The sequence below is a fragment of the Coniophora puteana genome (genome assembly GCF_000271625.1).
Source record: "Coniophora puteana RWD-64-598 SS2 unplaced genomic scaffold CONPUscaffold_12, whole genome shotgun sequence".
Lineage (NCBI taxonomy): Eukaryota > Fungi > Basidiomycota > Agaricomycetes > Boletales > Coniophoraceae > Coniophora > Coniophora puteana.
Genome location: NW_006913064.1, coordinates 279,907 through 301,787, shown reverse-complemented (window position 1 = coordinate 301,787; position 21,881 = coordinate 279,907). Strand labels below are relative to the sequence as shown.

General features: G+C 56.0%; 8 protein-coding genes across 8 annotated transcripts; 5 read left to right on the top strand and 3 right to left on the bottom strand.

Moving 5' to 3' along the window:
- Nucleotides 1-37: 37 nt before the first annotated feature.
- Nucleotides 38-981, top strand: CONPUDRAFT_168093 (uncharacterized protein; the record flags this gene model as incomplete). Its single annotated transcript, XM_007774332.1, has 5 exons — nucleotides 38-178; nucleotides 243-283; nucleotides 354-423; nucleotides 484-608; nucleotides 677-981. 5 exons carry the CDS (start codon nucleotides 38-40, stop codon nucleotides 912-914), a joined length of 615 nt encoding a protein of 204 aa, XP_007772522.1. The 3' UTR covers nucleotides 915-981.
- A 1,484-nt stretch (nucleotides 982-2,465) lies between these two features.
- On the top strand, nucleotides 2,466-4,305 carry CONPUDRAFT_75883 (uncharacterized protein; the record flags this gene model as incomplete). Its single annotated transcript, XM_007774229.1, is given in 10 exon segments — nucleotides 2,466-2,544; nucleotides 2,616-2,677; nucleotides 2,708-2,727; nucleotides 2,864-2,902; nucleotides 3,102-3,136; nucleotides 3,323-3,385; nucleotides 3,451-3,591; nucleotides 3,611-3,634; nucleotides 3,656-3,939; nucleotides 4,054-4,305. 10 exon segments carry the CDS (start codon nucleotides 2,466-2,468, stop codon nucleotides 4,303-4,305), a joined length of 999 nt encoding a protein of 332 aa, XP_007772419.1.
- A 67-nt stretch (nucleotides 4,306-4,372) lies between these two features.
- CONPUDRAFT_129240 (nucleotide-binding domain-containing protein) lies at nucleotides 4,373-6,194 on the bottom strand. Its single transcript, XM_007774331.1, has 7 exons — nucleotides 6,094-6,194; nucleotides 5,849-6,013; nucleotides 5,642-5,790; nucleotides 5,138-5,563; nucleotides 4,922-5,087; nucleotides 4,684-4,861; nucleotides 4,373-4,618 (listed from the first exon to the last, which is right to left on the bottom strand). The coding sequence occupies exons 1-7, from the start codon at nucleotides 6,149-6,151 to the stop codon at nucleotides 4,462-4,464; spliced, it is 1,299 nt and encodes a 432-aa protein (XP_007772521.1). The 5' UTR covers nucleotides 6,152-6,194; the 3' UTR covers nucleotides 4,373-4,461.
- A 1,026-nt stretch (nucleotides 6,195-7,220) lies between these two features.
- CONPUDRAFT_139150 (uncharacterized protein) lies at nucleotides 7,221-8,228 on the top strand. Its single transcript, XM_007774330.1, has 2 exons — nucleotides 7,221-7,545; nucleotides 7,598-8,228. The coding sequence occupies exons 1-2, from the start codon at nucleotides 7,371-7,373 to the stop codon at nucleotides 8,107-8,109; spliced, it is 687 nt and encodes a 228-aa protein (XP_007772520.1). The 5' UTR covers nucleotides 7,221-7,370; the 3' UTR covers nucleotides 8,110-8,228.
- Nucleotides 8,229-9,355: 1,127 nt separating this feature from the next.
- On the bottom strand, nucleotides 9,356-12,464 carry CONPUDRAFT_146163 (DAO-domain-containing protein; the record flags this gene model as incomplete). Its single annotated transcript, XM_007774329.1, has 6 exons — nucleotides 9,356-9,482; nucleotides 9,546-10,957; nucleotides 11,101-11,305; nucleotides 11,370-11,499; nucleotides 11,682-12,131; nucleotides 12,201-12,464. 5 exons carry the CDS (start codon nucleotides 12,462-12,464, stop codon nucleotides 10,858-10,860), a joined length of 1,149 nt encoding a protein of 382 aa, XP_007772519.1. The 3' UTR covers nucleotides 9,356-9,482; nucleotides 9,546-10,857.
- An 875-nt stretch (nucleotides 12,465-13,339) lies between these two features.
- CONPUDRAFT_109531 (Pkinase-domain-containing protein) lies at nucleotides 13,340-17,821 on the top strand. The gene is made up of 7 exons (XM_007774328.1): nucleotides 13,340-14,908; nucleotides 14,975-15,313; nucleotides 15,415-15,587; nucleotides 15,652-15,806; nucleotides 15,873-16,339; nucleotides 16,400-16,528; nucleotides 16,604-17,821. Exons 1-7 carry the CDS (start codon nucleotides 13,767-13,769, stop codon nucleotides 17,574-17,576), a joined length of 3,378 nt encoding a protein of 1,125 aa, XP_007772518.1. The 5' UTR covers nucleotides 13,340-13,766; the 3' UTR covers nucleotides 17,577-17,821.
- Nucleotides 17,822-17,932: 111 nt separating this feature from the next.
- Nucleotides 17,933-20,375, top strand: CONPUDRAFT_109529 (peptidase S10 serine carboxypeptidase). Its single transcript, XM_007774327.1, has 9 exons — nucleotides 17,933-18,174; nucleotides 18,241-18,370; nucleotides 18,422-19,113; nucleotides 19,193-19,468; nucleotides 19,563-19,752; nucleotides 19,814-19,850; nucleotides 19,909-20,127; nucleotides 20,185-20,286; nucleotides 20,332-20,375. The coding sequence occupies exons 1-7, from the start codon at nucleotides 18,117-18,119 to the stop codon at nucleotides 19,978-19,980; spliced, it is 1,455 nt and encodes a 484-aa protein (XP_007772517.1). The 5' UTR covers nucleotides 17,933-18,116; the 3' UTR covers nucleotides 19,981-20,127; nucleotides 20,185-20,286; nucleotides 20,332-20,375.
- Nucleotides 20,376-20,475: 100 nt separating this feature from the next.
- Nucleotides 20,476-21,607, bottom strand: CONPUDRAFT_139147 (uncharacterized protein). Its single transcript, XM_007774326.1, has 6 exons — nucleotides 21,331-21,607; nucleotides 21,223-21,261; nucleotides 21,104-21,177; nucleotides 20,909-21,048; nucleotides 20,776-20,852; nucleotides 20,476-20,725 (listed from the first exon to the last, which is right to left on the bottom strand). Exons 1-6 carry the CDS (start codon nucleotides 21,523-21,525, stop codon nucleotides 20,669-20,671), a joined length of 582 nt encoding a protein of 193 aa, XP_007772516.1. The 5' UTR covers nucleotides 21,526-21,607; the 3' UTR covers nucleotides 20,476-20,668.
- Nucleotides 21,608-21,881: the final 274 nt, after the last annotated feature.

Genomic DNA, 21,881 nt, shown 5'->3' with positions numbered 1-21,881 from the left:
CAAGCTTCACGTCTTCTGTCGTCCCTTCACCACGAAAATGTCCCACACCAACAGTATAGCTGCACCTCCAGGGCTCCCGCCTAATTTCGTTGCGTTCGCAACAGGTGGGACGGGAGAATGGACGTCCATCGCCGAAACGCGTCAGTACACGAATGCGTTCATCATCCAGGAAGGAAAGGTACGCCGAGTCTCGCGTGTGCACACCACTTGACGCGTCGCTAATCGCGACTCTGTCGTGATAGATCCTTCTTGGATACAAGAAACGCGGTTTCGGGCTGGGAAAGTACGCGTCTCATCTCGCGCAATGGAACTCATACTCACGCGCTGACGCGTCGCCGCCGTCGCGACGTCAGGTACAACGGCTTTGGTGGCAAGGTGGATCCCGGGGAAACTCCTGCTGAGGCGGCTGTGCGCGAGCTACAGGTCTGTGTACAATTCTACCCTGCCGTACGCGTCTGACGTCGTCCAAACCGCGTCTAACAGGAGGAAGCGGGCATCTCGGCGCCGCTGGAGCACACCGGAACACTAGTCTTTCTCTTGGATACCGTACCATGGACGTTCCATATCGACGTATACTCCGCCCGGGAGTTCACGGGAGAGCCGATTGAGTGAGCCTTCTTCCTTTTCCCTTACATTCCGCTGCCAGAACGATTTGAGCCTAATGTTATTCGCCCAGAACGGATGAAATGCGCCCAGAGTGGTTCGCGCTTCCTTCTGACATCGCCGGCGCAGCATTCGTCAGCGACCTTCCCCAGATACCCTACGAAACGATGTGGGCCGATGATGTCTATTGGATGAGGCACTTGCTTCAGGGGATACCCTTTGTGGGGCGATGCGACTTCGAGAAAGACGGCCTGGAAGGCGAGGGGAGCAAGATTGTGAGGTGGTGGTTTGGGGCCCCTCGACATACGTAAGGTCATTGATGGTGTCGTACATTGCTTCTACTGTCACACATGCTGCTTCAATTCATCTTAGTTCCCCGCTCTGCGTCATCCCATAAGCAGTCAGATGGTGTGTCCAAGAGACCCTGCCTTGAGAGAAAGTCGACGTTGGATTGCACAGGGACGTGGGACGTGCAGATGGGCCACAGGTAAAGGACGAGGGGCGAATGTTGCTTTCAGATCACAAGAGAGTCCCGAAGTGGAGCAAAGAAAGGCACAAGGACTCTCCTAGAGACCTTGTTCAACATGTTGTTTCCTTGCTGTGAGCCTGTGCCTTGTCTGTGCCTAGGTTTAAATCGGTCGCTCGGCCGGGGTATCCGAGTTTACACTGGACAACAGATTATGTTCATCACTTTTGATTGGTGACGTAGGTACACCGATCGTCGGAGTCAAGGCCCGAAGGATGTGCGCTTGCTTTCTTCATGATTGCGACCATGCATCGCCCTCTGGCGGTACCGAAATCTGGGGCTGCTTCAGGATTTCAAAACATTTTCGCGGTGCACATTGCGTTTTCATCCAGAGGGTCGGGTCAGACTATGCCACATCAAGCCAAGTAGCTCGAGATGTTCTTGTTGTCGAAGCAAACGCATGAAAGGTCCTGAGTAAAGTGATCGGGTGGCGTGTCCGGTGGTGCATCGTTCTGCCACCAATTAAAACCAAGTTACCGCGAGACGTCGGCGAAGACGGGCTGAAGGGGGGAAAAGGTACGTTCATCCATTTGAACGTGGTAGTTTGCTGACCTGACCTTTGACTCGGTCCTGGCTCTCGCAACTTCATATCACTTCGTCCAACTTCTCTTTTTCTTATCAAGTCCTAAAATGTCCCGACACGAGCTGAAGGCATCGGGCCTTAAACATATGTAACGTACGTATCGCTTCTTACCTTTGTATTATTGCATTTGCCATTCACTACGTCCATCGTTCGGGCTCCCGGCTTATTCCGATAATCAGCGGCATCTCTACCAACTCCTTGGTGTAAATGGCTGTGTTGGTGTGGCGCTAGTATAGCTTTAGTGATCCGTGAGTATATGGCAGGCTATGGCAGGACGATGCAGCACATGCTAATCATGGCGTGCGGCTAGATGATCTGATAACCTGTCTACAAGGAAATGTCAATCGTTCGCGACGCAGGCAAGTGTCGTCGTGTATGTATCGCATATCTCGTTGTGTCAGGCTATCATATAGCGGAATGTAGCGGAAGTGAAAGGCTGACTGGTTTGGTAGTATATCAGGGTCGCCCTCATACATTCGTGATACAACGAAGTGAGTGGGTCAATATTTCACCAAGTGCTGTGCGATGGTACCTAATTCCGATGTTTCTCCCGTCTTTGGGATCTCTTGTTGTACTCTAGCACGTAACCGCTATGTCATGCATCCATATTGCTGCCACGCGGGGCTCAGCGGCCCTCAATTTGCAGGGTCCGGCAACCTGTTGCAGCTCAGAGACGCTCGGATTGAAGAGTGAATATAAAGACATTCAGGTAGGCTTTATCCACTTTCATCCACCTCTTGTTTTAGACATATCATGTCAGTGCCGCTTATCACAAACTCTCCCGAGGTCATACCGTTGCTAATCACGTCACAAGGAAACAACTACCTTGCTGGTATGAATATGATTCGAGATCACTCGCAAACCTACACGCTGACTTTCAGTGCCGTTTGCTCTTGAGTACAGTATCTTTTGGAGCGTTAGCTGCCTATGACTATAGTGGGATCATTCTGTTTATTCTCGTCGCCGTGCGTTTTACCTGATGATATGTTCGCTAGTTCTTTGTCTGGGTCAAGAGGTAAGGACATTCCCCAATGAAGCTACACCCGCTAACTCAATAGCTCTTGACTACATTAGGTTGACCTGATCTGGGTTAGTCGATGTCTCCTTATTTTATCTACAGATGTTCTTACTATGGAACGCCACATCCATAGAGGCGTAAACTTTCGTGGATATCGTGGTGTTATGCATCCGTAAGTTACGCAAACATTCACCTATTTTTACCAAGGCTTGACCGGCACACAGCTCCGCTACATAGGCTTGTTATATGCACTGTGCGGCACAGTATTTTCGCAAGCTATCTGCAGCTGATTCTACTTCTTTCATCAGTGCGATGGCGTGTACGAGAGTTCGATGCAATTTGATCAACTGAATACTCACTTCCATTCATAGATTCTTATTTACCATCAAAGTCTTTAACGAACAACGTACGCATTCTACTATTTCATTTACGTCGTGCTCAACTCATAGCTTGATAGATGTAAGCTGTTCTTCGTCTCTGGAAAATCGGTTTCTTCTTACTGAAAGACCCGATTGATGACTCTGAAGCTGTAAGTTCAGTGTAAATAAAGCAAAGCATGCTTACAGAAAACCTCCTGTTACGCGCCCCACAGGTTCCGTGCTTCACATGGTCGTGCAACTAAGCGTACCATATGTCCTGGAAGCGATTTTACAAGGTGAGTTAACTTGACACTGGAAACTCCATATCTCCCCTACAACATTCTATCTCTCTTACTTTCAGGAGTGATGACGGCTTGCGTCTGTGTATTCTACAAATCCACACGGAATATCTTGACTTGTGTATACGTTGGATTTCTCCTGGCCCATCTGGTCAGTGCAGCGCTGAACATCATGGAGTCTCTCCCACCATATGGCTATACCTGTGAGTTTTACGGATATAGTTTCTACATTAATATGGGCTGACAGTAAGTCTCTGATTTTTGTAGCAACGGTTGCCGTGTACATGGGCCTTCCGTACTGCATCACCCTTAATCCAACCTTATTTCTCGCGTGGCTGAACCCTGTTGACGCCGCAATCTCCTTGGGCCTCGAAATGATATTATTTCTCATGATGTTATACCGCTCCATATGCTACTTACGGGAGAACAAGGACTTTGTACGTCAATTCAAGAGCGTCGCGCAAGTGATCTTCCAGCAGGGTCTGCTTTACTTCGTCTGGTGCGTTCTATGCAGCCCATCCACCAAGGCTGTCATGCTCAGGCCAAGACAGGTATGTTCTGTGGCACGCCTTCGTGCTGCTTGTCTCGGGCACAATCAAACTTGTGAGGACACCCACTTTTTATGCTCCTTGACACGGCTATATTTCTATTGTGCACTGGATTAGAACCTCGAAACCGTGGTCCTTACCAATATAGGGTGGATCCTTCAGATGATGCTTTTATGCATGATCGGCCCATGGTTCATTTTGTCCATTCGCAAGCACGACATGGTCCGAGTGAAAGGAGGCGCCGATATACCAATGCGGTCGCTGAGCGCCATGGTGTTCCTAATGCCGAATCTCCCTGAGGAACATGCCGTGGAAATCGGAGACATGGAGGACATTGGGACTGAGCAGCAGGGTGGCGTTTTTGTTTGAGTAGGAAGTGAGAGAGTCGCAAAACAAAATTCGGTGACTGACCATAAATTTCAATGCGACAAACATGGTCGTCACAACCTATATGATATTGTTACATTTACTGATACATTTATGTCAAATGGCTTGCTATCCGCATCTGTACCTCTACTACAAAATTTAATTCCCTCCGATGCTTCCATCCACCGTCCTGTGCTCCGCGCTCTTACCTTTCCCTTTGATATCTTGCGGAGAACCTTGCGTCAAAGCATCCTCAAGCAACTTCAGGGCGTATGACGCGCTTCCCCAAGACGCAATGAAACCGTATCCAGAGTGTCTACCCGCCGAAGGATGCTCAGCAACGTCGCTTCGTGTTACAGTATATTTTCTGCCACCACTCACCCGTAGTTATAGACGACCGGAATCTTCACGTCCTTCTGCTTGCCAGCAGAGTGCCATTCGACTTCCAATCTCACGCCGCCCTCGCGCGCGGGACGGAGTCCACAGCCTGCCTCCAGGGTATTCATCTCGAGCATGGAGAGGGGTATGGCTTCTTCGCCCTCTGGAACAGGAAGCTCTCCTGAAAGATAGGACGTTGTTCAGTATAACTCGACATGCGATTCGAGGAATCACTACGTACTACCGGGCTTGGGTGACGGTAAAGGCGGAAGATGGGACTTATAGCGCGCCCCCGGTTCAGCCAGGTCGGGCACCAGAGCGTATGCGCGCTGGAGAATGGCCTGGGAGGTCTCTTCTCTCGGGATGGGGTACCAGTCGTTGGCTTCACGCGTACCGCCGACTAACGCCTGTGGTGCCCAATGAGAGTACTGGTATATGATTAAAAAGAGGCACCCACCAGCCCGCCCGGTCGAGGCATCACGTACGTGTACGTCCCATCTTCCTCAGTCATCGTCCGCCCGTAATCGAGCCACGGCGCCTTGAGCAGCAGTGTCTGCCCGCGCACGGGGAACACCTTCTCGTCCATGATACCGCCGAGGGTGCGCGCCCCGATACCAGGGCACGCGATCACCGCGTGCGGTGGCCTCGGCCTATTCACGATCGAGAGGGAGTTGGAGTATGTGTATGGGGAGACGGCGAACGCGTGCCTGCCGCCCTCGAGGACCTGCGATATGTGGTTAATCGAGGCGCGCACGGTCTTTCCCCCGGCTGCGATGAAGCGGGACTGAAGATAGGCGAGGTAGGCGGGTGTGTTTATCGTGAGCGTGCGGAAGGAGTAGGCGGTTTTGACACGGTCGAAGGGGAGATCGGTGAGGTATTTGAACTGCGCGAGGCCAAGGACGATGAGGATCGCGTATAGCGAGGCAAGAGACATCCAAGGTGGACCAAGCACTGTGCATACCTCGGGCATATTCTCCAACCAATACGCCTTCTCAGGTCCGAGATCATCTTCGCGGTACTCCGTCTGCGTGTGCCGCACGAACAACCCCTCTGTCGGCGCCCCGGGCTTCGAGAGCTCCCAAAAAACATCAAAGGTCTCCTTGTCAATCGCTTCGTCATCTCAGTCAACACCATCCCATGTCCCGCTCATTGAACAACGGCCACTAACCTCGCTGCCTCATATCGCCCATCGCATGGCTGACGTGGTGCGCGCCCGCCCAGTGGCTCGTGTAGCGTATGCTCTTCGGGTCCGTCGGGAACGTCTCCGCGACGATGCTCACGCTGTACTGGCCCGTCTCCTGCAGCCGGATCGCGCTCGTCAGCCCGATAACGCCTGTTAAGCGTACACAACAGCGCGATGCGTCAGCTTGCTGGAATGATCGGATGCAGGAGGGAAGGAGGGAGAAAAGTGACCTGCGCCGATGACGATGACGTCTTTGCGTGCTTCATTGGGATCCCTGAAGTGCACCATTGAGCGGTGTGTTCGATCTCGGAAGACGATTTATCAAGAGTTGGACGTACTGATAAGAGCGCGAAGTTTACCCAGGCTTGCCAGCTTTAGCCTCCCTGCAAAGTCGACGCCAAATATTACAGTGACTGGTTTTAGGGGGTGGCTGTGCGATTGCTGCCATATAACACAGTGGCGGTGCTCATATTGACGCGTCGGGCCGCCCCTATCTCTGTGTTCCTGGGTGACCGTTCTTTATGAGGCTCTCAGGTCAAGTGCCTGGCTTCGGGTCGTCCCAAAATCGTCTTGTTCTGTAGATGCTCTTTGCCTCCGCTCCTCATAGAAGCAAGCGCTGCTACGCTGTTGGCTGGGATCCCCGCACCGTGACCACTTGCGCGAGCTGCGCTCATCTAAACGCGCGAGGAAGCCCGCTCATCTGACCCGCTTTCCTGCCACAGGAGTCAGGGATAAGGGTTGGGAGGCGCTTCGTATTCAGACGATTGGTATACTGTACCTTCTCTCCTGCTCTCCTTCCCAGCTACATATTTAGATATCGAGGACTGGGCGGCCTTTGACACGACAGCCTCCCAGATTAACCGACTGCGCCCTCTATGGTATCTCAACAGGCACTGGCCGAAGGCGATAAATTGGCAGCCCGCACTACTACTAGCTTTTGCGCCGCGCCGCGTAGGATCCATCTCGTCCGCCCCGCCCATACACTGAAGAGGACGCAGTCACCGACATGCCAGGCGCTGGTCTCGTCCCCTCCTCGTCCCGCGTCGGAGCAAACGCAGCAGCAAAGGTCCCACAGTCGTTCAAGCCTGTCCATCGCGATACTTACGCCCGACACTCCTCGTGTCCCTCCTAGCCCGCCACATCCAAGCACCGGAAGTCCACGACTAAACCCAAGACCAAGCCCACCAACCGCCCCAAAGACAGTGCACCCGCCCTCCCGACACCCACACCAGCTCACGCCTCGCCACCCTCCCCCAACAGCACGAGCTTCACCCTCCCCGGGCACACGACAGCCCGCCTCCCGCGCGCAACCGTCGCGGACCTCACACCGTACCTCGGGCGGCCGCTCATCCTGCACGAGCACGCGCCCACAGCGCGCGACCCGAACCGCATCGTCACGCGCACGGTGCGCCGCGCGACGCGTGCGGATCTCGCGGAGTATCTGAACGCGGAGACGTGGGTGTTCACGCGCGCGCCCGAGCGCGAGGCGTCGGATAAGCGGAAAGGGATGAAGCAGAGCTCGGAGAAGAAGACGGCGGAGGCGAGGTCAAGGTCGCCGCATGTGCATTTTGCTCAGCAGGGGAATCTGGGGACGACGAAGGAAAGCAGGGGGAGGCGGGGGAAGAAGACGCCTCGGCGTACGAGGCTGGAGGACGGTGGGCGGCCCAAGGCACCTGCTACAGGTCCGGCATTCTAACGTTCTCCGGGTCTCTGGTCACGCTGACGATCGTACAGGGCACGAGACGACGCACCAGCCAGAACAGCGCATCTATGCAAATCAAACAATGGCAGCTCCAGCACCAGTGCCGAATCCAGCACCCCAACAGCGCACACACGCCACACCCGCAAGGTCGACCCACGGCCAGTGGTGGTCGCCCAACCCCGCGTTCTGCTGCGCGCCGAACAAGTGGCCCGCTCCGCGCGAGCAAGCGCCCAACCCGCGCACGCCTGATCCGCCCCACCATCCTGGATTGTCGCCGTACACGCACCCGTACCGCTCTCCATACGCGCCACAAACACCATATGCGTATACGCCTCAGACGCCCTACACGCCCCGAGCGCCCTACACGCCCTGTGCACAGGCCGCAAACGCATACACACTCGGCTCGCCCGCCTCGTACGCCGCCGCGCCTGCGTACATCCACTCGCCGTTCCCGTTCCGCCCCGTTCCGGTGCTACGTGGGCCGTGGGTGGGCGACTACGGTACGCCGGCGTGGGGAGGGGGTGCGGCGGGGCTTGCTTACTGAGGTGGCTGATGAACATTAATGAAAGCGAGGATGTGTATGGACTCTCATTCATGGTTTGCGGTATATGTCAAGGCTATGCGACTTACTGGTTGTGTGTGTTGTCGGTCCCTATGATACCCATTTTTGATACCTGTGTTTTTGTTGTATGCAATCCATGTGTCTGTCGTGACAATAGGCCATGTCCAGTCGATGTCCTTGCGGTACTTGTGCGCCTGTGCCAGGACTGGATGTGAGATGCGGATACACGCAGAAACGGGGGAGGATATTCCAGACCAAGCTGGCTGGACGTGGATCCGGGAGAGAATACGATCAGGATGAAGCTGTAAACCTGACCCTAAACAAGTAACGCAAAACCCTGAGAGCTAGTGTACTCTGCTTGGCAGCGCTTCTTTTCAGCTCCGTCCGGAGTGAGAGATAGACGCCCAGAGGAAATGAGACATTGACAACAGCCATGGGAGACGTAGAAACGTTAATCGATCAGGCAAGCGTGCTTCTTCCAGCAGGCGGGCACAGCTTGCTGTAGAGACTTCGGAGATCCGACAAAAAGACGAGCGCCGCAGCTGATGGAGAATGAAGAATGAAGACGGAAGAAGAATAAATGAAAAGGATTGTCGCCGCGGTAGTCTGAAACAACACCGGTATGTGTGACTGTAAGCAAGTAGCCATGCTTGCAGCCTCGAGGCGCGGATTGATTGTTGAGTGGGTCGGGCGTTGCCGAAAACATGAGGCCGCCACGTGGGTCGGGTGAAAGGCCCCACCTCCCCGACTCGCCGAGTTCGTCCTCGTCCCGGGATGCGTCGAGGTGTGAGTTTCCCGATTTTGGGTTTGGTGTAATCTTTCTCTCATCGCGGCCTGAGATGGCTTGATCGAGTCAGGGGAACGCCTCCGGTAATACTGTACAGCAGTGGATGACGGTGGGTGAGCCCAGACAGAGTCAGGGAGAGTCGAGTCTCTATCATGCGAATGGTGGTCACATCGAACGCGCGGGGTTCCTAAGGAACGACGGAGCGAGGGAGAACAAAGATGAGATGACGTTGATAATTTCCCAGAATGAGATTCCCAGGGCTGTTCGGTACAGACGCCCACAGGTGTCAGATGCGCAGGAGCACATACAAAAGTGCGGAGCCAGCGGCCATGCTCCTATAAATTTCCGTCTGCTCCGCCTTCCCCCCTGTTCTATCATCGTCCCCTCCACCTCTCCCCCCTCTCCACTCGTCAACTTTTCGACGCTATCTTATCAAACCCACCTCAACCTCACCCCTGATAACACGCCCGCATGCCGCTAGGACGACGAGACAGCACCTCTAAGAATGTCTCTTTCTCCAAGACCAAGGAGCCTGGGACCATCACATATCAGGTCATCCCTCCTGTTGGTCCGTCTGACCTGATCATCTCCCCTGTGGTACCGTTTTACTGAGCACGCGACCTCTAATTAGAATCCAAGTGGTCCAAGGAAGAGGCCTGGCAGCAGAAAGAGAAAGTCTTGAAGGAGAAACGCAAGTCTCGCAAGCTCAAGTCGCCCCCACCTCCGCCCCGCGAGGAATCCCCGTCTGCCGCAGAAGCATCTAGCTCCACCACACCCCCTCCTGCTGCTGCCGATCTCTCTCCCTCTGCCGCTCCCGTCTACACTTCCACCCCGCGAGCTGCAGAGCCCATGGACGTGGACCCCGCCCCCGCCCACGACCGCCCCGCCCCCTCCCCGTTGGATGAGGAAGAACGCGAGGCCCGGCGCAAGCGCCGTCGCGAAGAGCGCGAAGCCCGCGCCGCCGCAAAAGAGGCATCCAAAAAAGCCGCCCTCCTCGCCGACCCCTCCTCATGGTGGTCGCCCAACCCCGCCCTCTCCGGGCAACGCCCAGACGACCGCGCCGCGCGCGTCGACCTCCCCAAGCCGCGGCACTTCGACCCGCCGCCGCCCGTGATGTACTCGCCGAGCGTCGGCAGCAGCCCGTACGGGGCGGCACCGCCGATGATGATGGGCAGCCCTCCGGCGCCAGGGATGGTGCCCACGCTGGGCTCGCCGATGTCGCCGCTGCACTCGCCGTACGCGTCGCCGTTCCAGAGCCCGTATCAGACGCCGTTTCAGAGCCCGTGGCAGAGCCCGTGGCACTCGCCTGCTGCGCCGCCGGTGCAGGTCCCGGCGCCTGGCTCGCCGTGGGTGGCGAGTCCGTACACTGGCTCTGCGACGTGGCCACCGGCGGGGTACTGGTGAATCCTTTCCTTCGGATTCTGATGGATCGTTGTTGTTATTGTGAGGTCCGGGTATACGCTTTTTTATCGGTATCTAAGCGGCTCTTTTTCTCCTATTCTCTTTCCTCCGTTGGGCCTAGATGGTCGGTTTATGATGTCTGTGTTGTCGTTATCGGTGTCCATAATGTGTTTTCTTCTCTGGCTTTCTTCTTTATGCTGGTTCATCGTGTTTTCTTCCTCTCGCAGTCGCCCTGTTCTGCTCGCCTGAAGCTATATCATTATGCCATAGCTTACACTTCTGTATTCATACATACATGCTCTCATGCGGGATCTCGGTTTATGTCGCGCGATCGAGACGAACGGACGTCATCGCCTTTGTTAATGCACACCCATCCATACCTTTTGCTGTTGTTCACGCATACCCCATCCATCCCATCCATCCCATCCATCCATGCAACTAATCCACCTCGTTTGTCGAAGTCTGAAACACCGACATCGTCGCATTCATGCATGTACCCGTCCCCGTCGCATTCGACTTCATTAATTCATCTCCCATCCTCCCTAACTGGGCGGAGGCGACCCCACCGCCAACGCCTCGTCGAGCATCCTCAGCGCGAGATTCGCGCTCCCCCAGGACGTGCTGAACCCATAACCCGCGTGCCTGCGAACACAGTACAGTAAGACGACACGAGCACGAGACAGATAAGAAACGAGAAGAATCCCGGGTGGCACCGATATTAGCCCGGCTCTCAAAGACCCATACACACACATAGTGGGATGAAAAGGGCACGCGAAAAGGCTCACCCGTAATTAAACACCACCGGGATCCGCGTCTGCTCTTCTTTGGTAGCAGCTTCGGTTCCTGTACTGCTTGGTCGGGGTCCGGCGGGGATCCACTCGACCTCGGCGCGCGAGCCGCCACGGGCGGGGCTGAGGCCGCAGCCTGTCTCGAGGATTAGGGGGTGTCGGTCTGTTGGTGTGGGTGTTGGATTGGATGTGTCACTTTTTTCTATGGTGAGAGTGTCAGCGCTGCTCTCTTGGAGATATGTTTGCATGGGAGGAGGAGAAGGCACCTGTAGGTGGTGGTGGTGCGAGGTCAGGGACGAGCGCGAGCGCTCGTTGAAGGATCTCGTGTGTCGTGTGGGGGCGCGGGAGGTGGTACCAGTCGTTCGAGTTTGAACTGGTTGCACAGCCGACGAGGACCTACGTTACGCATTAACGTGACTGGTTGTTAACACGTCGTAGAAGCACATAAAGGAAGATGGTGAGAGACTTGGAGGAATATGCCAGCAACAAGTACATTCCGCGTTGAAATCAAACGAAAAACCAAACGACCCTCGCGTAATGACACCTAGAAAGTGGAGGAGATAGGGGGGATCACTCACAGTCCCATCCGGCCTCGGCACCACGTACGTGTAGCGCCCTACCTTCTCCCTGAACCCGCAGCCATGCTTGAGCCACGGCGCACGCAGGAGCACCGTCTGTCCGCGCATCGGCGCTACGCTTTTATCCTCGATGCCGCCGATCGAGCGTGCGCCGAGACCTGGGCATGCGATAATCGCATGCGGTCTCTCACGTCCATCTTGGGCCTGGGTATGGGACTGGGATGGGGCGTACCCAGCGGGGAGAGACTCGAACGCCTGCGCACCGCCCTCTGCGAGCTGTGCGAGATGCTGCACGGTGCCGCGGACGAGCTTTCCGCCCGCGGCGAGGAAGCGGGACTGGAGGTAGGCGAGGTACGGCGTCGGGTGGATAGAGAGGGTTGTGAAGGAGTAGGCGGTGAGGATGCTTTTGGGGAGGGAGGAAGGGGTGTGGGTGTGGGTTTGGTATTCGAACTGGTCATAGATTGGTTAGTATTCTTTGTATTTTAATGGATGAGAGGTGTGCAGGATAGGCTAACTTACGTCGGGCATCTCCTCGAGCCAGTGCGCTTTCAGCTCGTGGTCTCTGTACTCCGTCTGCGTGAAGCGCGAGAAGAGCGGCGCGGTTTCTGCTCCTTGCTCTTCATCGCCTGGCTGAGGAAGTGCGCGCCAGCCCAGCCGCTCGCGTAGCGCGCGTTCTTGGGGTCGGTGGGGAAGGTCTCGGCGACGATGGTGACGTTGTACCGCCGCGTTTCTTGCAGGACGACTGCGGTCGTGAGGCCGATTACACCTGTGCGTGTAGTCCATGTTCGTTAGCATACTGCATGCACAAAAAGGCAAGGAAAGGAGGCACCTGCGCCAAGGGCTACAACGTCAATGCGAGTGTCGTTCATAGTTGATGTGGGGGTTCCAGTAGAGGGTGGTCCAGTTTCGGGCGTTGGTATGATTGTAGACGTGGTGGCCAACAGTTTCCGTATTGTACTGCGCTGAAAGAGGCAATAGAGGCAACTAGATATCACATGTGTGTCCGTTGTTGAGTTGACAAATATACACGCTTGTTGGCATCAGCGCTCGAGGGCGCTCGATGCGTTAGTGGCCAGCATCATGTCCTATAGCTAGGCACCAGAATGCACCGCGATCAGGCGCGTCGAGTCCAGAGGCTACCGATCAAGGCTTAGCTGGAAGAAAGCGCGTCTTTGAGAACAAAACGGGAACATAGTTGAGATCAAGCATGAACAGAGATGGATTGGTTGCAGCCAGTTCGACCCGTGAGTGTTTAGACGCCGCTGATTGTCACAATCAAGCAACAGTCCAATATGCTGGCATACAGCGCTAGTCACTCCGCATAACGCCGTGAGGCATGGGTTCAAAGTGCAGCCTGCAAGCAGCCTGAGTTGTAGTTTCACGAGGAGTGAGAGAGGTCGCAGCATGCGTTGGTGAGTTTTTTTCGGGAGAATTTTTTGTGAGTGAGTCAAAAAAAGAGTGTCAGAGGGTTGAAGGATGGTGTACGCGGGGTCGCATACATGCAGGTGGAGGCGAGAGAGGTATCTGACGAGGCAACGGAGTGCACCGCCATTGCGGAACGGAAGTGTCCCAAAGAGGTGCTTACATAAGTGAACTTCAAGCACACTTTTGTAAGGCCTGGGGACACTTTGGACGTCGTGCTCGACGATGGTCTCAACCCCCATCAAGCGTGCAGCTACAACAGACATTGGCGAACGACCCGCCAAGAAGCATGCATCGCACTCCCCAGAGGAAGGCGAGCTAGACGACCCATCGTCGAGCAGTTATGCAGGTCCCAGTGCCGCAGCACCACCCCTACAGCAAGACCGCAAGCCCAAGAAACTTGTCGCATTCCCCTTCAAGAAAAAGACGATAGACTCTGGCAAGCCGCCTACTGTGTCGGTCTCGACGTCGGCCTCTCTGCTGGAACAGGCTCCTTCGCCGCCACCCCCAGCTGAGGACAAGCCGCCACCTGTCATCTACGAGCGTCCGGAGAATGACACCAACAGCTTGCTCAAGCGCATTGGGGGGCGAGTCGAGGACCAGCGCCCGTCATGGCAATCAAATTCATCGCGAAGTAAACCGGCATGGCCAACCAGCAGGCGCATGGACAGCTACAGGCCCGACGACAACTACAACAACGCCACTAGCTCCCGCCCCTCGTTCGACCAGCGCCGCCGCTCCCCTTCTCTTCCGCCAGGTAATGGCGCATCCCGCTCCACGCCCTCTCCTTCGTCTCACAGCCACAAACGCCATCTTCCCGTCCGTCCCCTCTCCCCCTCCCCGCCGCCACGCTCCCGCCAAGGCGACCACTACAGGCCTCGCTCGCCAAACGTAAGCGCCGATCGGCACGGAGACGCAGATACACGCGGCCGTCCTCTGAGCCCAGGCCCCTACGCCGGCCGGCGTCGCTCTCCCGAGGCACCCGAGCGTTCATATGTCCCCGCCGGGGCTTCTTCAACCGCTCCTGTTCCTGCTCCTGCCGGCCGACCGCCCCTCCGCCTGGGATTCTCCCCCGTGCCCACGGATGCGGCCAACTTTTCCCCGCCAAGGAGAGACTACAGCCTCGACCGCAATCATGATGCGGTAATGCGTGGAGAGGACAATGGTGCGGCGAATGGCAATGACGGGTGGTGGCCGCGCGACTATCCCCCGCGGGACCACAGCAGGGGCGACAGCTGGCGGCCTGGAGGCGATGGGCGACGGGGCTGGGATAGAGACAGAGACAGAGACCGGGACCGCGATCGGGATCGAGACCGGCGACCACCGAATGATGATAGGTTTTATCGGCCCCAGGAACCTGCGTCGCCCCACTCCTCGCGAGGGCATTATGATGCTTATGACAGAAATGACCGGGATCGGCGTCGGGTATCATGGGATCGGAATCGAGACCGGGACAGAAACCGGGAGCGGGACAGAGACAGGGAAAGGGATAGAGAGAGAGGACGAGACAAGCGGACGGACGTAGGCTCCTACAGGCCTATGTCGCCGCCCGCGTACAAGCCTGCGTCTCCCGCACGCTCGTACACCTCGCGGCACTCAAGACAGTCTCGCTCGCCACATTCACGCAAGGGCCCACGGACTCCATCGCTGCCTCCGCGTTCGGCGTCTCCGCGAACAGGCGGGACTTCACCGCCAGCAGAGCCTTTACTGCCGCCACCGGTTGACCTTCTCGATGTGCCGCCTCCGCCGCCACCGGATGCTCCGCCACCTATGCCGCCGCCTGATGCTAGACTTGCGCCGAACCAGTGAGTTCATACGCATCGTGCATGCGTCGAGACTTGCTAATACACCTTGTCTTGTACTCAACTTAGAACTCGACCGCCGCTCCCGTATAGCAAGCAATCGTGGCAACGCCCACCACCCCCGCCCGCACCCAAGGACATCCACACGCCTCCGTCGATGGCGCTTCCCGATCCGAAGAAGGGTGATGCCGGTGTAAAGGACGCAGCGCAGGATCCGAGTGTTGCTGCCTCTGCCAAAGACAAGGGCAAGGACACGGATGCAAAGCCTCAAGCGCAGGTGGTGCGCAAGCGCGCCGCCGTTACACGAACGCCGAAACAGGAAGAAGAGGCGTACGGACGCGTGTTCAAGGGCTGCGGACAGCAGAACGATTATGTGCTGACGACCAAGCTGGGAGAGGGGACGTTCGGGTGCGTTATTTTCTCACCGTCTCAGCTTCTGCGCTGTATGGTGTGGCGGCGTGAGCGGATACGGGTGGCTGATCAAAGCGTCCGGTCTTTGCACTCTGCAGAGAGGTGCACAAGGCGTTCCACCGCAAGACGGACCGGCAGGTCGCGCTGAAGCGTATATTGATGCACAATGAGAAGGAGGGTATGCCTGTTACGGCGCTGCGCGAGATTAAGATCCTGAAGGCGCTCAAGCATGAGTGTATCGTGGAGATTTTGGATATGTTCGTCGTGCGGAGTGCGTACCTGTTTTTCTTCCCGTCCTTTCTGGACAGGCTTACCGCGACCTACTCGGGATTTAGGCAACGCGAAGGATCCGCTCTCGGTGTACATGGTGTTTCCGTATATGGACCACGACCTTGCGGGTCTGCTCGAGAACGAACGCGTCAAGCTCCAGCCGAGTCATATCAAGCTGTACATGAAGCAGCTGCTCGAGGGCACGGCGTATATGCATCAGGTAAACCCAGCCCTCTTGCAGTATGTCACATCTTTACGCTAGCAATACTCAAACAAATGCACACAGAACCATATTCTCCACCGCGACATGAAAGCAGCCAACCTGCTCATCTCCAACACCGGGGCTCTGCGCATCGGCGACTTCGGTCTCGCGCGCGTATACACGCCCATGGAGCACGGCTCCGGCCCCGGCTCGTCCCCATCCAAAGACGGCAGCAGCAGCAGCAGCAGCGGGCGCAAATACACCAACTGCGTCGTGACGCGGTGGTACCGGCCGCCGGAGCTGCTGCTCGGCGCGCGGCAGTACGGCGGGGAGGTGGACATCTGGGGGATCGGGTGTGTGCTGGGCGAGATGTTTATGCGGCGGCCGATTCTGCCGGGGACGTCGGACGTGGACCAGCTCGAGAAGATCTGGCAGCTGTGCGGGACGCCGAATCAGCATACGTGGCCGAACTATGATGAGTTGCCGGGGTGCGAGGGGGTGAAGAGGTTTAATACGACGTATGGGAAGAGGCTGAGGACGGCGTATGAGTCGTGGGTGTTTTTGCATTTTGCATGGTGTTTATGGAGGGTGGGCTGATAGGTTTTTTTAAGGATTGGCCCGGATACGTGCGATTTGCTGGACAAGCTCCTGACGTGCAACCCGCGCGAACGGATTACGGCTGCACAGGCGCTCGACCACGATTACTTTTGGAGCGACCCGCTCCCTGCAGATCCCAAGACGTATGTTGCCTGGCATGCTCTCCTTCTTTTCATCATCTAACTTTTCTTTCTTTTTCTCTTTTTTCTTTACCGTAGATTGCCCTCGTACGAAGCCTCGCACGAGTTCACGAAGCGCAGCCGGCGCCCTATGCCCCCTCCGCAGCCGAACCTGGGGCACATGCCGCCGGTGCCGATGAACGACGGGCAGTTCCGCCATTTTCCGCCGGGCCCGATGCCGATGGCGCCTATGCAAATGCAAATGCAGATGCAGGTTCAGATGCAGATGCAGATGGGCGGCGGGCCGATGCCCATGGGTGGGCCGATGGGTGGGCCAGGTGGTCCGATGCCGCCGATGCATCCTCAACATCATCGAGGTCCGCCGCCAGGGTATGCGCAGCAGCAGCAGCAGCAGCAGCAGCATGCGTATGGGCATGGACCTGGACCTGGGCATGGGCATGGTGGATTTTATGGCGCGCCGCCGCCGGGACATGGTCCTCCGATGCATATGAACGGTCCGGGGCCGATGGGTGGTGCGCCTGGGCAAGGATCGAGAGCGCATGGACATATGAATCCGTATGGGCCGCCCAGTGGGCCTGGTGGGCGGGGTGGACGAGGAGGCGGGTACAACGGCGGTGGCGGAGGCGGAGGCGCATACGGAGGATTTGGGGGGTACGGCGGGCCTCCGCCGCCGCAAGGTCCGGGTGGCGGTGGTGGGCGGCATCCGCCTCGAGGTCCGGCCGGCGGTGTGCCGGGGATGATGGGCGGGCCGCCGCAGAACGGGAGATGGGAGCGGGGCGGGCATCAGCCGTCTGGGTTTGGGTATGGTAATGGGCCGAATGGACCGAATGGACCTAACGGACCTGGAGGCGGGCCTGTGCCTCCTGCAAGTTTGCCTGCGAGGCCTCCGGCGCCGCTGGGTCTGGGTAAGCCGCCTGGTGAGGGTGGCGGCGGCGGCGGAGGGAGAGGTCCTCGTGGCGGCGGTGGTGGTGGTGGACCTGGAGGAGGAGGTCGAGGAGACGCGTCTGCGGATGCGAATGCAGGTGGGAGCGATGAGCTTCCGTACTCGTGAAGCGCTTGCCGCCAGCTCTGGAAGGACTGAGCGAGATTGGCTATGGGTTGATTGATGTTCGTGATCGGGAGCTGCATGTAGATGTGATTGGCTTTGTAGAGTTTCATTCTTCTTTTGTCTTGTTTTGTGAATCATGTTTTCTTTCTCTTGCATTACTGTAGATACATAGTGGCAGACACACCATTACTAGCATTATTCTAACGACAATTGTATTACCCTCTCACTTTAAATCTGGACTCGCGTTGTGGCGTGCAAAGTAGCAGTTGCTCGATTAGGATGTACGCGGTGGAGTGACAGCAGTGACGCACGCGTCTCTAAGGCGGTCACAGCTCCTCACTCCCAACCACCATGAAGGTCGCTGCCCTCCTCCCCCTCGTATATCTCAGCACCGTCCTCGCTGCCCCAGGCGGCCAGGTCGTCCTCGACAATGCCCTTCAGGGTCAGTTCGACCACCTCCTCCATGCCGGCGACAAGGCGCTCAAGCACTCCTCTGGCACTATCGACAAGTGGGTTCAGGAGGGCAAGAAGACGGGCAAGGAGATGGTTCATAAGTGGAGTGAGGCCGGAAAGGAGTTCGTGCACCAGAACGGTGTCACTTGTGAGTAATCGCGTCTCTTTGGTGTGAAGAGGCGGGTGTTGACAAGTGTCTGGTTGTGCCCCTTAGACGAGCTCGTGCAGCACCCGCACTTCAAGAACTACAAGCTCAGGGTCACTGAGCCAACGCTCTGCGACGCCTCGGTGAAGCAGTACTCTGGGTACTTGGATATCTCCGACTCGAAGCACCTTTTCTTCTGGTGCGTTCCTTATCTCCAGCTCGACTCAAGTGACTTACACAATTCCAAAAGGTTCTTTGAATCCCGCGTCTCCCCCGAGACCGCCCCGCTCGTCATGTGGCTCAACGGTGGCCCGGGCTGTAGCTCCTCGACCGGCCTGCTTATGGAACTCGGCCCGTGCGCCATCGCCGATGAAGGCAAGAACACGACGGTGAACGAGCACAGCTGGAATACGCACGCGAACATGGTCTTCCTCGACCAGCCCGTCGACGTCGGCTTCTCGTACACAGACAACGGGGAGAGCGTCAACAACTCGGAGGACGCGGGCATCGACGTGCACGCGTTCATGCAGCTCTTCCTCTCGCGCTTCCCGCAGTACGCCGCGCTGCCGTTCCATGTCGCCACCGAATCCTACGGAGGCACGTTCGCGCCCAACATCGCGCATGCGATCCACAGCGAGAACAAGAAGCTGTTCAGCCAGGGCTTCGCGCCCGCGCCGGGCCTGAGCAAGATCAACCTCGAGTCGCTGTTGATTGGGAACGGGATGACGGACAACTACGTGCAGATGGCGTCGATGCCTGACTATTTGTGCGAGGGCCCCTACCCGATCTACGACGACCCCGAGGGTGCGCAGTGCCAGGCGCTGAGGAGCAAGGTCCCGACGTGCCAAAGGCTCATCAAGGCGTGCCGCGACTACAACTCGCGCTTCACGTGTGTGCCCGCCGCACTGTACTGCAACAGTCAGCTGTATGCGCCTGTCCAGCGTGCGTCTCCTTTCCCTTGCATTTTCACAGCAACCAAATATGCAAAGGCCCGATTGCTAATGTGCAATGTCCTTCTTAGAGTCCGGTCTGAACCCGTACGACGCACGCCGCACGTGCGACCGTGAGCGCGACGGCCCGCTGTGCTACCAGCAGTTGGGTTGGATCGAGACCTGGATGAACCAGGCGGAGGTGAAGCAGGCGCTTGGCGTGGACCCGTCGCGGACGTTTGAGTCGTGCAACATGAACGTCAACCAGGCGTTCCTCATGCAGGGCGACAGTATGCACTACACGCCTGCGCTGCTCACGGACCTTGTTAACGACGGTGTGAGGTTGTTGATTTATGCTGGCAATGCTGGTGCGTTTTATTTGTTGTGTTGTCTGATGAAGGAGGAAAGGGCTGACGTGATTTTCTTTCTTTCTTTTCTTTCTTTCCCTTGTTTTTCTTGAAGACATGATGTGCAACTACATGGGCAACGAGCGCTGGTTGACCGACATGGACTCGGTATTTAAAGACGAGTTCGGCAAGGCAGTGAATGAGCCGTGGACGACGCTCCGCTCGGGCACCAAAGCGGGCACTGTGCGCACTGCGGGCGCTTCTGGCGCTGGCAATGTCACGTTTGTGACTATCCATGAGGCTGGGTGCGTTCTCATTTCCGTTCCATATCGTAGAGCGCTTGATGGGCTAATTTCTGGAATATAGACATATGGTTCCGTTTGACCAGCCCGAGGCCGGACTGGTGAGCATCCATTTGGCTACATGGTCGTTGGGAGAAGCTAATCCACTTGCGTCTACAGGACATGTTCAACCGCTGGATCTTCAACCTTCCGCTTAATGAGAACACGGATGCGCACTCGCGCTTGCTGTGAACGTGTCCGATCTCGCGCGGTAGATATACGTGAATCCCTTAATAAGAGCTACAGATATTCACTATCACTATCATTTGGTTATTATCGTTAACGACACGACATGACGCGATTTTGAATAAATTATGTTGCGGGTTGCAATTCACTTTGGTCAGCTTGTGAGTTTCATGAGTTTGTCACTGGGATGACAAAGATTCATTCTAGCAGACTCGTTTGACTCGACTGTTGACGTCTACTCGTGCCAGACCTCTTCTCTGTTGAGCCTCTTCCCCAGGAAGGAGTGTCTGAGAAACATGGCGCGGCGCGGCGGTAAGCTCGTGGCTGTGGCGATGTTTGCCTAAAGTGACCAGACAGCTTATTAAGTGACGCCATACAAATAAGGAGCCGAAAATGAGTCGCTACCGAGACTATGAGTCGTAAGGACTCATGGTTCGTAATCAAGCCGTTGTGACTCATAAGGAGTCAAAGATGTTACAAAAGAAACAGATAGAACGAAATAGAATCTGCTAGTAGTGTCCAGTTGCTGATATTAGTAGATGTTCAGACGAATACGAAAAGAAAAGTAAACGGAGTGTAACAAAAAGTGAGTCAATTCTGTCCCTTGTTTTCACCCTTGTTTTCACCCTTGTTTTCACCCTATCCCATCACGCCGACACCCATGCCATTTCTTTAAGAGCAGGTTTACCCTAGTTCACTCGTCAGCTTCATCGGAATCTACTTGAGACGTGAAAACTTCTAAATCATAGAGCTAGAAACGCAGGTTCAGGAAGGTTCGACATTTCGTGGCGATTCACTTACCGTGAAGTTAATCAAAGGGAATCTCTCTGCGTCAATGGGCCGAACTCTCTCTTCCCTTAACAGCCTCATGTGCTCGGCTGTTGGAGACAAAGTAGTCGCAAACCATCTCAATACACAATGGATGTCCACTTACGCTCTCGATCTTCCCAATGTATTGCTTTATTTGCAGGCTTGATGTTGTGTTCGTGTTCACAGTGACGGCGCATGACCCTTTGCTGCCAGCAAGAAAAATCGCAGCCGTTTTTCAGGCAGAAGAGCCTATCTTCGGGCTGACTGCAAGAAGAGGTGATGTGAGCAGGAGGACATCGTGGATGAGTCAAATCCCTACTCAACGCAGCTGTGTTCTAAAGCGTTCCGCCTAGTGCTGTACCTCTTATCACACTTGACACACAGCCAGAAGAACTACCCAGCAGTTAGCATGAACAAAATTACCATTCGTCAACGCACCTGCTGATTGAGGGAAGCCATTGAGAATATTAGTTCGAGGTGAGCGGTGACTTTGAGCAACCCTTTGTAAGGTCAGAGGAAGTCGACGAAACTATCTATTCTACGTAGGCTATTTTTAAAGGGCTTGTCCGCTGCATTGTTGTCCGTCCACCAGCCATGAGGATGACAAGAAACGGAACATTCAAGGAAAGGCACGCATGGCCGAGATTCGAGACAGAGGTATTCCTCACCGAAGTTGATCTTACTTGGGCCCTGACCCGAGGCTATGGAGAGTACTAACACGGCGAGCCTCGGGTATGCCATGTGGAGTGAGACATAATCAAAAGACTCCCTCCTTTGTACTATACCCTCTCGTAATTTGTGCCCGAAGTGCACGCAGAGCCAGACGTTTGTTAATCCTTAGAGTCGCCTGCTCCCACTGCTTGCTGTGTTCGGACACTGAGTGCGTATAACGCGGCGACGTTCAAGTGGCCGCAGATTCTCTTCCCTGAGCCAAATCATTGGATGCGCCGTCCTCTCCTCCGATCATGCAAGCTTCAAGACGATCCGTCACGGCCACAACGCCGTCCTCGGCTTCTTGGATTTCATGTAAAACCATCCGCCCCACAGTCGATTTGGGGTCTGACAGGACATCTGATGTACCTGCTTCCCAGTTGCTG

Coding starts and splice junctions, on each gene's coding strand:
- CONPUDRAFT_129240 (XM_007774331.1), bottom strand. CDS start 6,151: ATGGTGCACTTCAGGGATCCCAATGAAGCACGCAAAGACGTCATCGTC. Junction 5,564..5,641: donor GGTTGGAGAATATGCCCGAG/GTATGCACAGTG, acceptor GGCCTCGCGCAG/TTCAAATACCTCACCGATCT. Junction 4,619..4,683: donor CCGGTCGTCTATAACTACGG/GTGAGTGGTGGC, acceptor TTCGGCGGGTAG/ACACTCTGGATACGGTTTCA.
- CONPUDRAFT_139150 (XM_007774330.1), top strand. CDS start 7,371: ATGAAGCAGAGCTCGGAGAAGAAGACGGCGGAGGCGAGGTCAAGGTCG. Junction 7,546..7,597: donor GCCCAAGGCACCTGCTACAG/GTCCGGCATTCT, acceptor ACGATCGTACAG/GGCACGAGACGACGCACCAG.
- CONPUDRAFT_109531 (XM_007774328.1), top strand. CDS start 13,767: ATGGACAGCTACAGGCCCGACGACAACTACAACAACGCCACTAGCTCC. Junction 14,909..14,974: donor GCTAGACTTGCGCCGAACCA/GTGAGTTCATAC, acceptor TACTCAACTTAG/AACTCGACCGCCGCTCCCGT. Junction 16,529..16,603: donor CTCCCTGCAGATCCCAAGAC/GTATGTTGCCTG, acceptor TCTTTACCGTAG/ATTGCCCTCGTACGAAGCCT.
- CONPUDRAFT_109529 (XM_007774327.1), top strand. CDS start 18,117: ATGGTTCATAAGTGGAGTGAGGCCGGAAAGGAGTTCGTGCACCAGAAC. Junction 19,114..19,192: donor GCTGTATGCGCCTGTCCAGC/GTGCGTCTCCTT, acceptor TGTCCTTCTTAG/AGTCCGGTCTGAACCCGTAC. Junction 19,469..19,562: donor GATTTATGCTGGCAATGCTG/GTGCGTTTTATT, acceptor TTTTTCTTGAAG/ACATGATGTGCAACTACATG.
- CONPUDRAFT_139147 (XM_007774326.1), bottom strand. CDS start 21,525: ATGGCATACCCGAGGCTCGCCGTGTTAGTACTCTCCATAGCCTCGGGT. Junction 21,262..21,330: donor ACAAGCCCTTTAAAAATAGC/CTACGTAGAATA, acceptor GTCACCGCTCAC/CTCGAACTAATATTCTCAAT. Junction 21,178..21,222: donor TGGCTTCCCTCAATCAGCAG/GTGCGTTGACGA, acceptor ACTGCTGGGTAG/TTCTTCTGGCTGTGTGTCAA.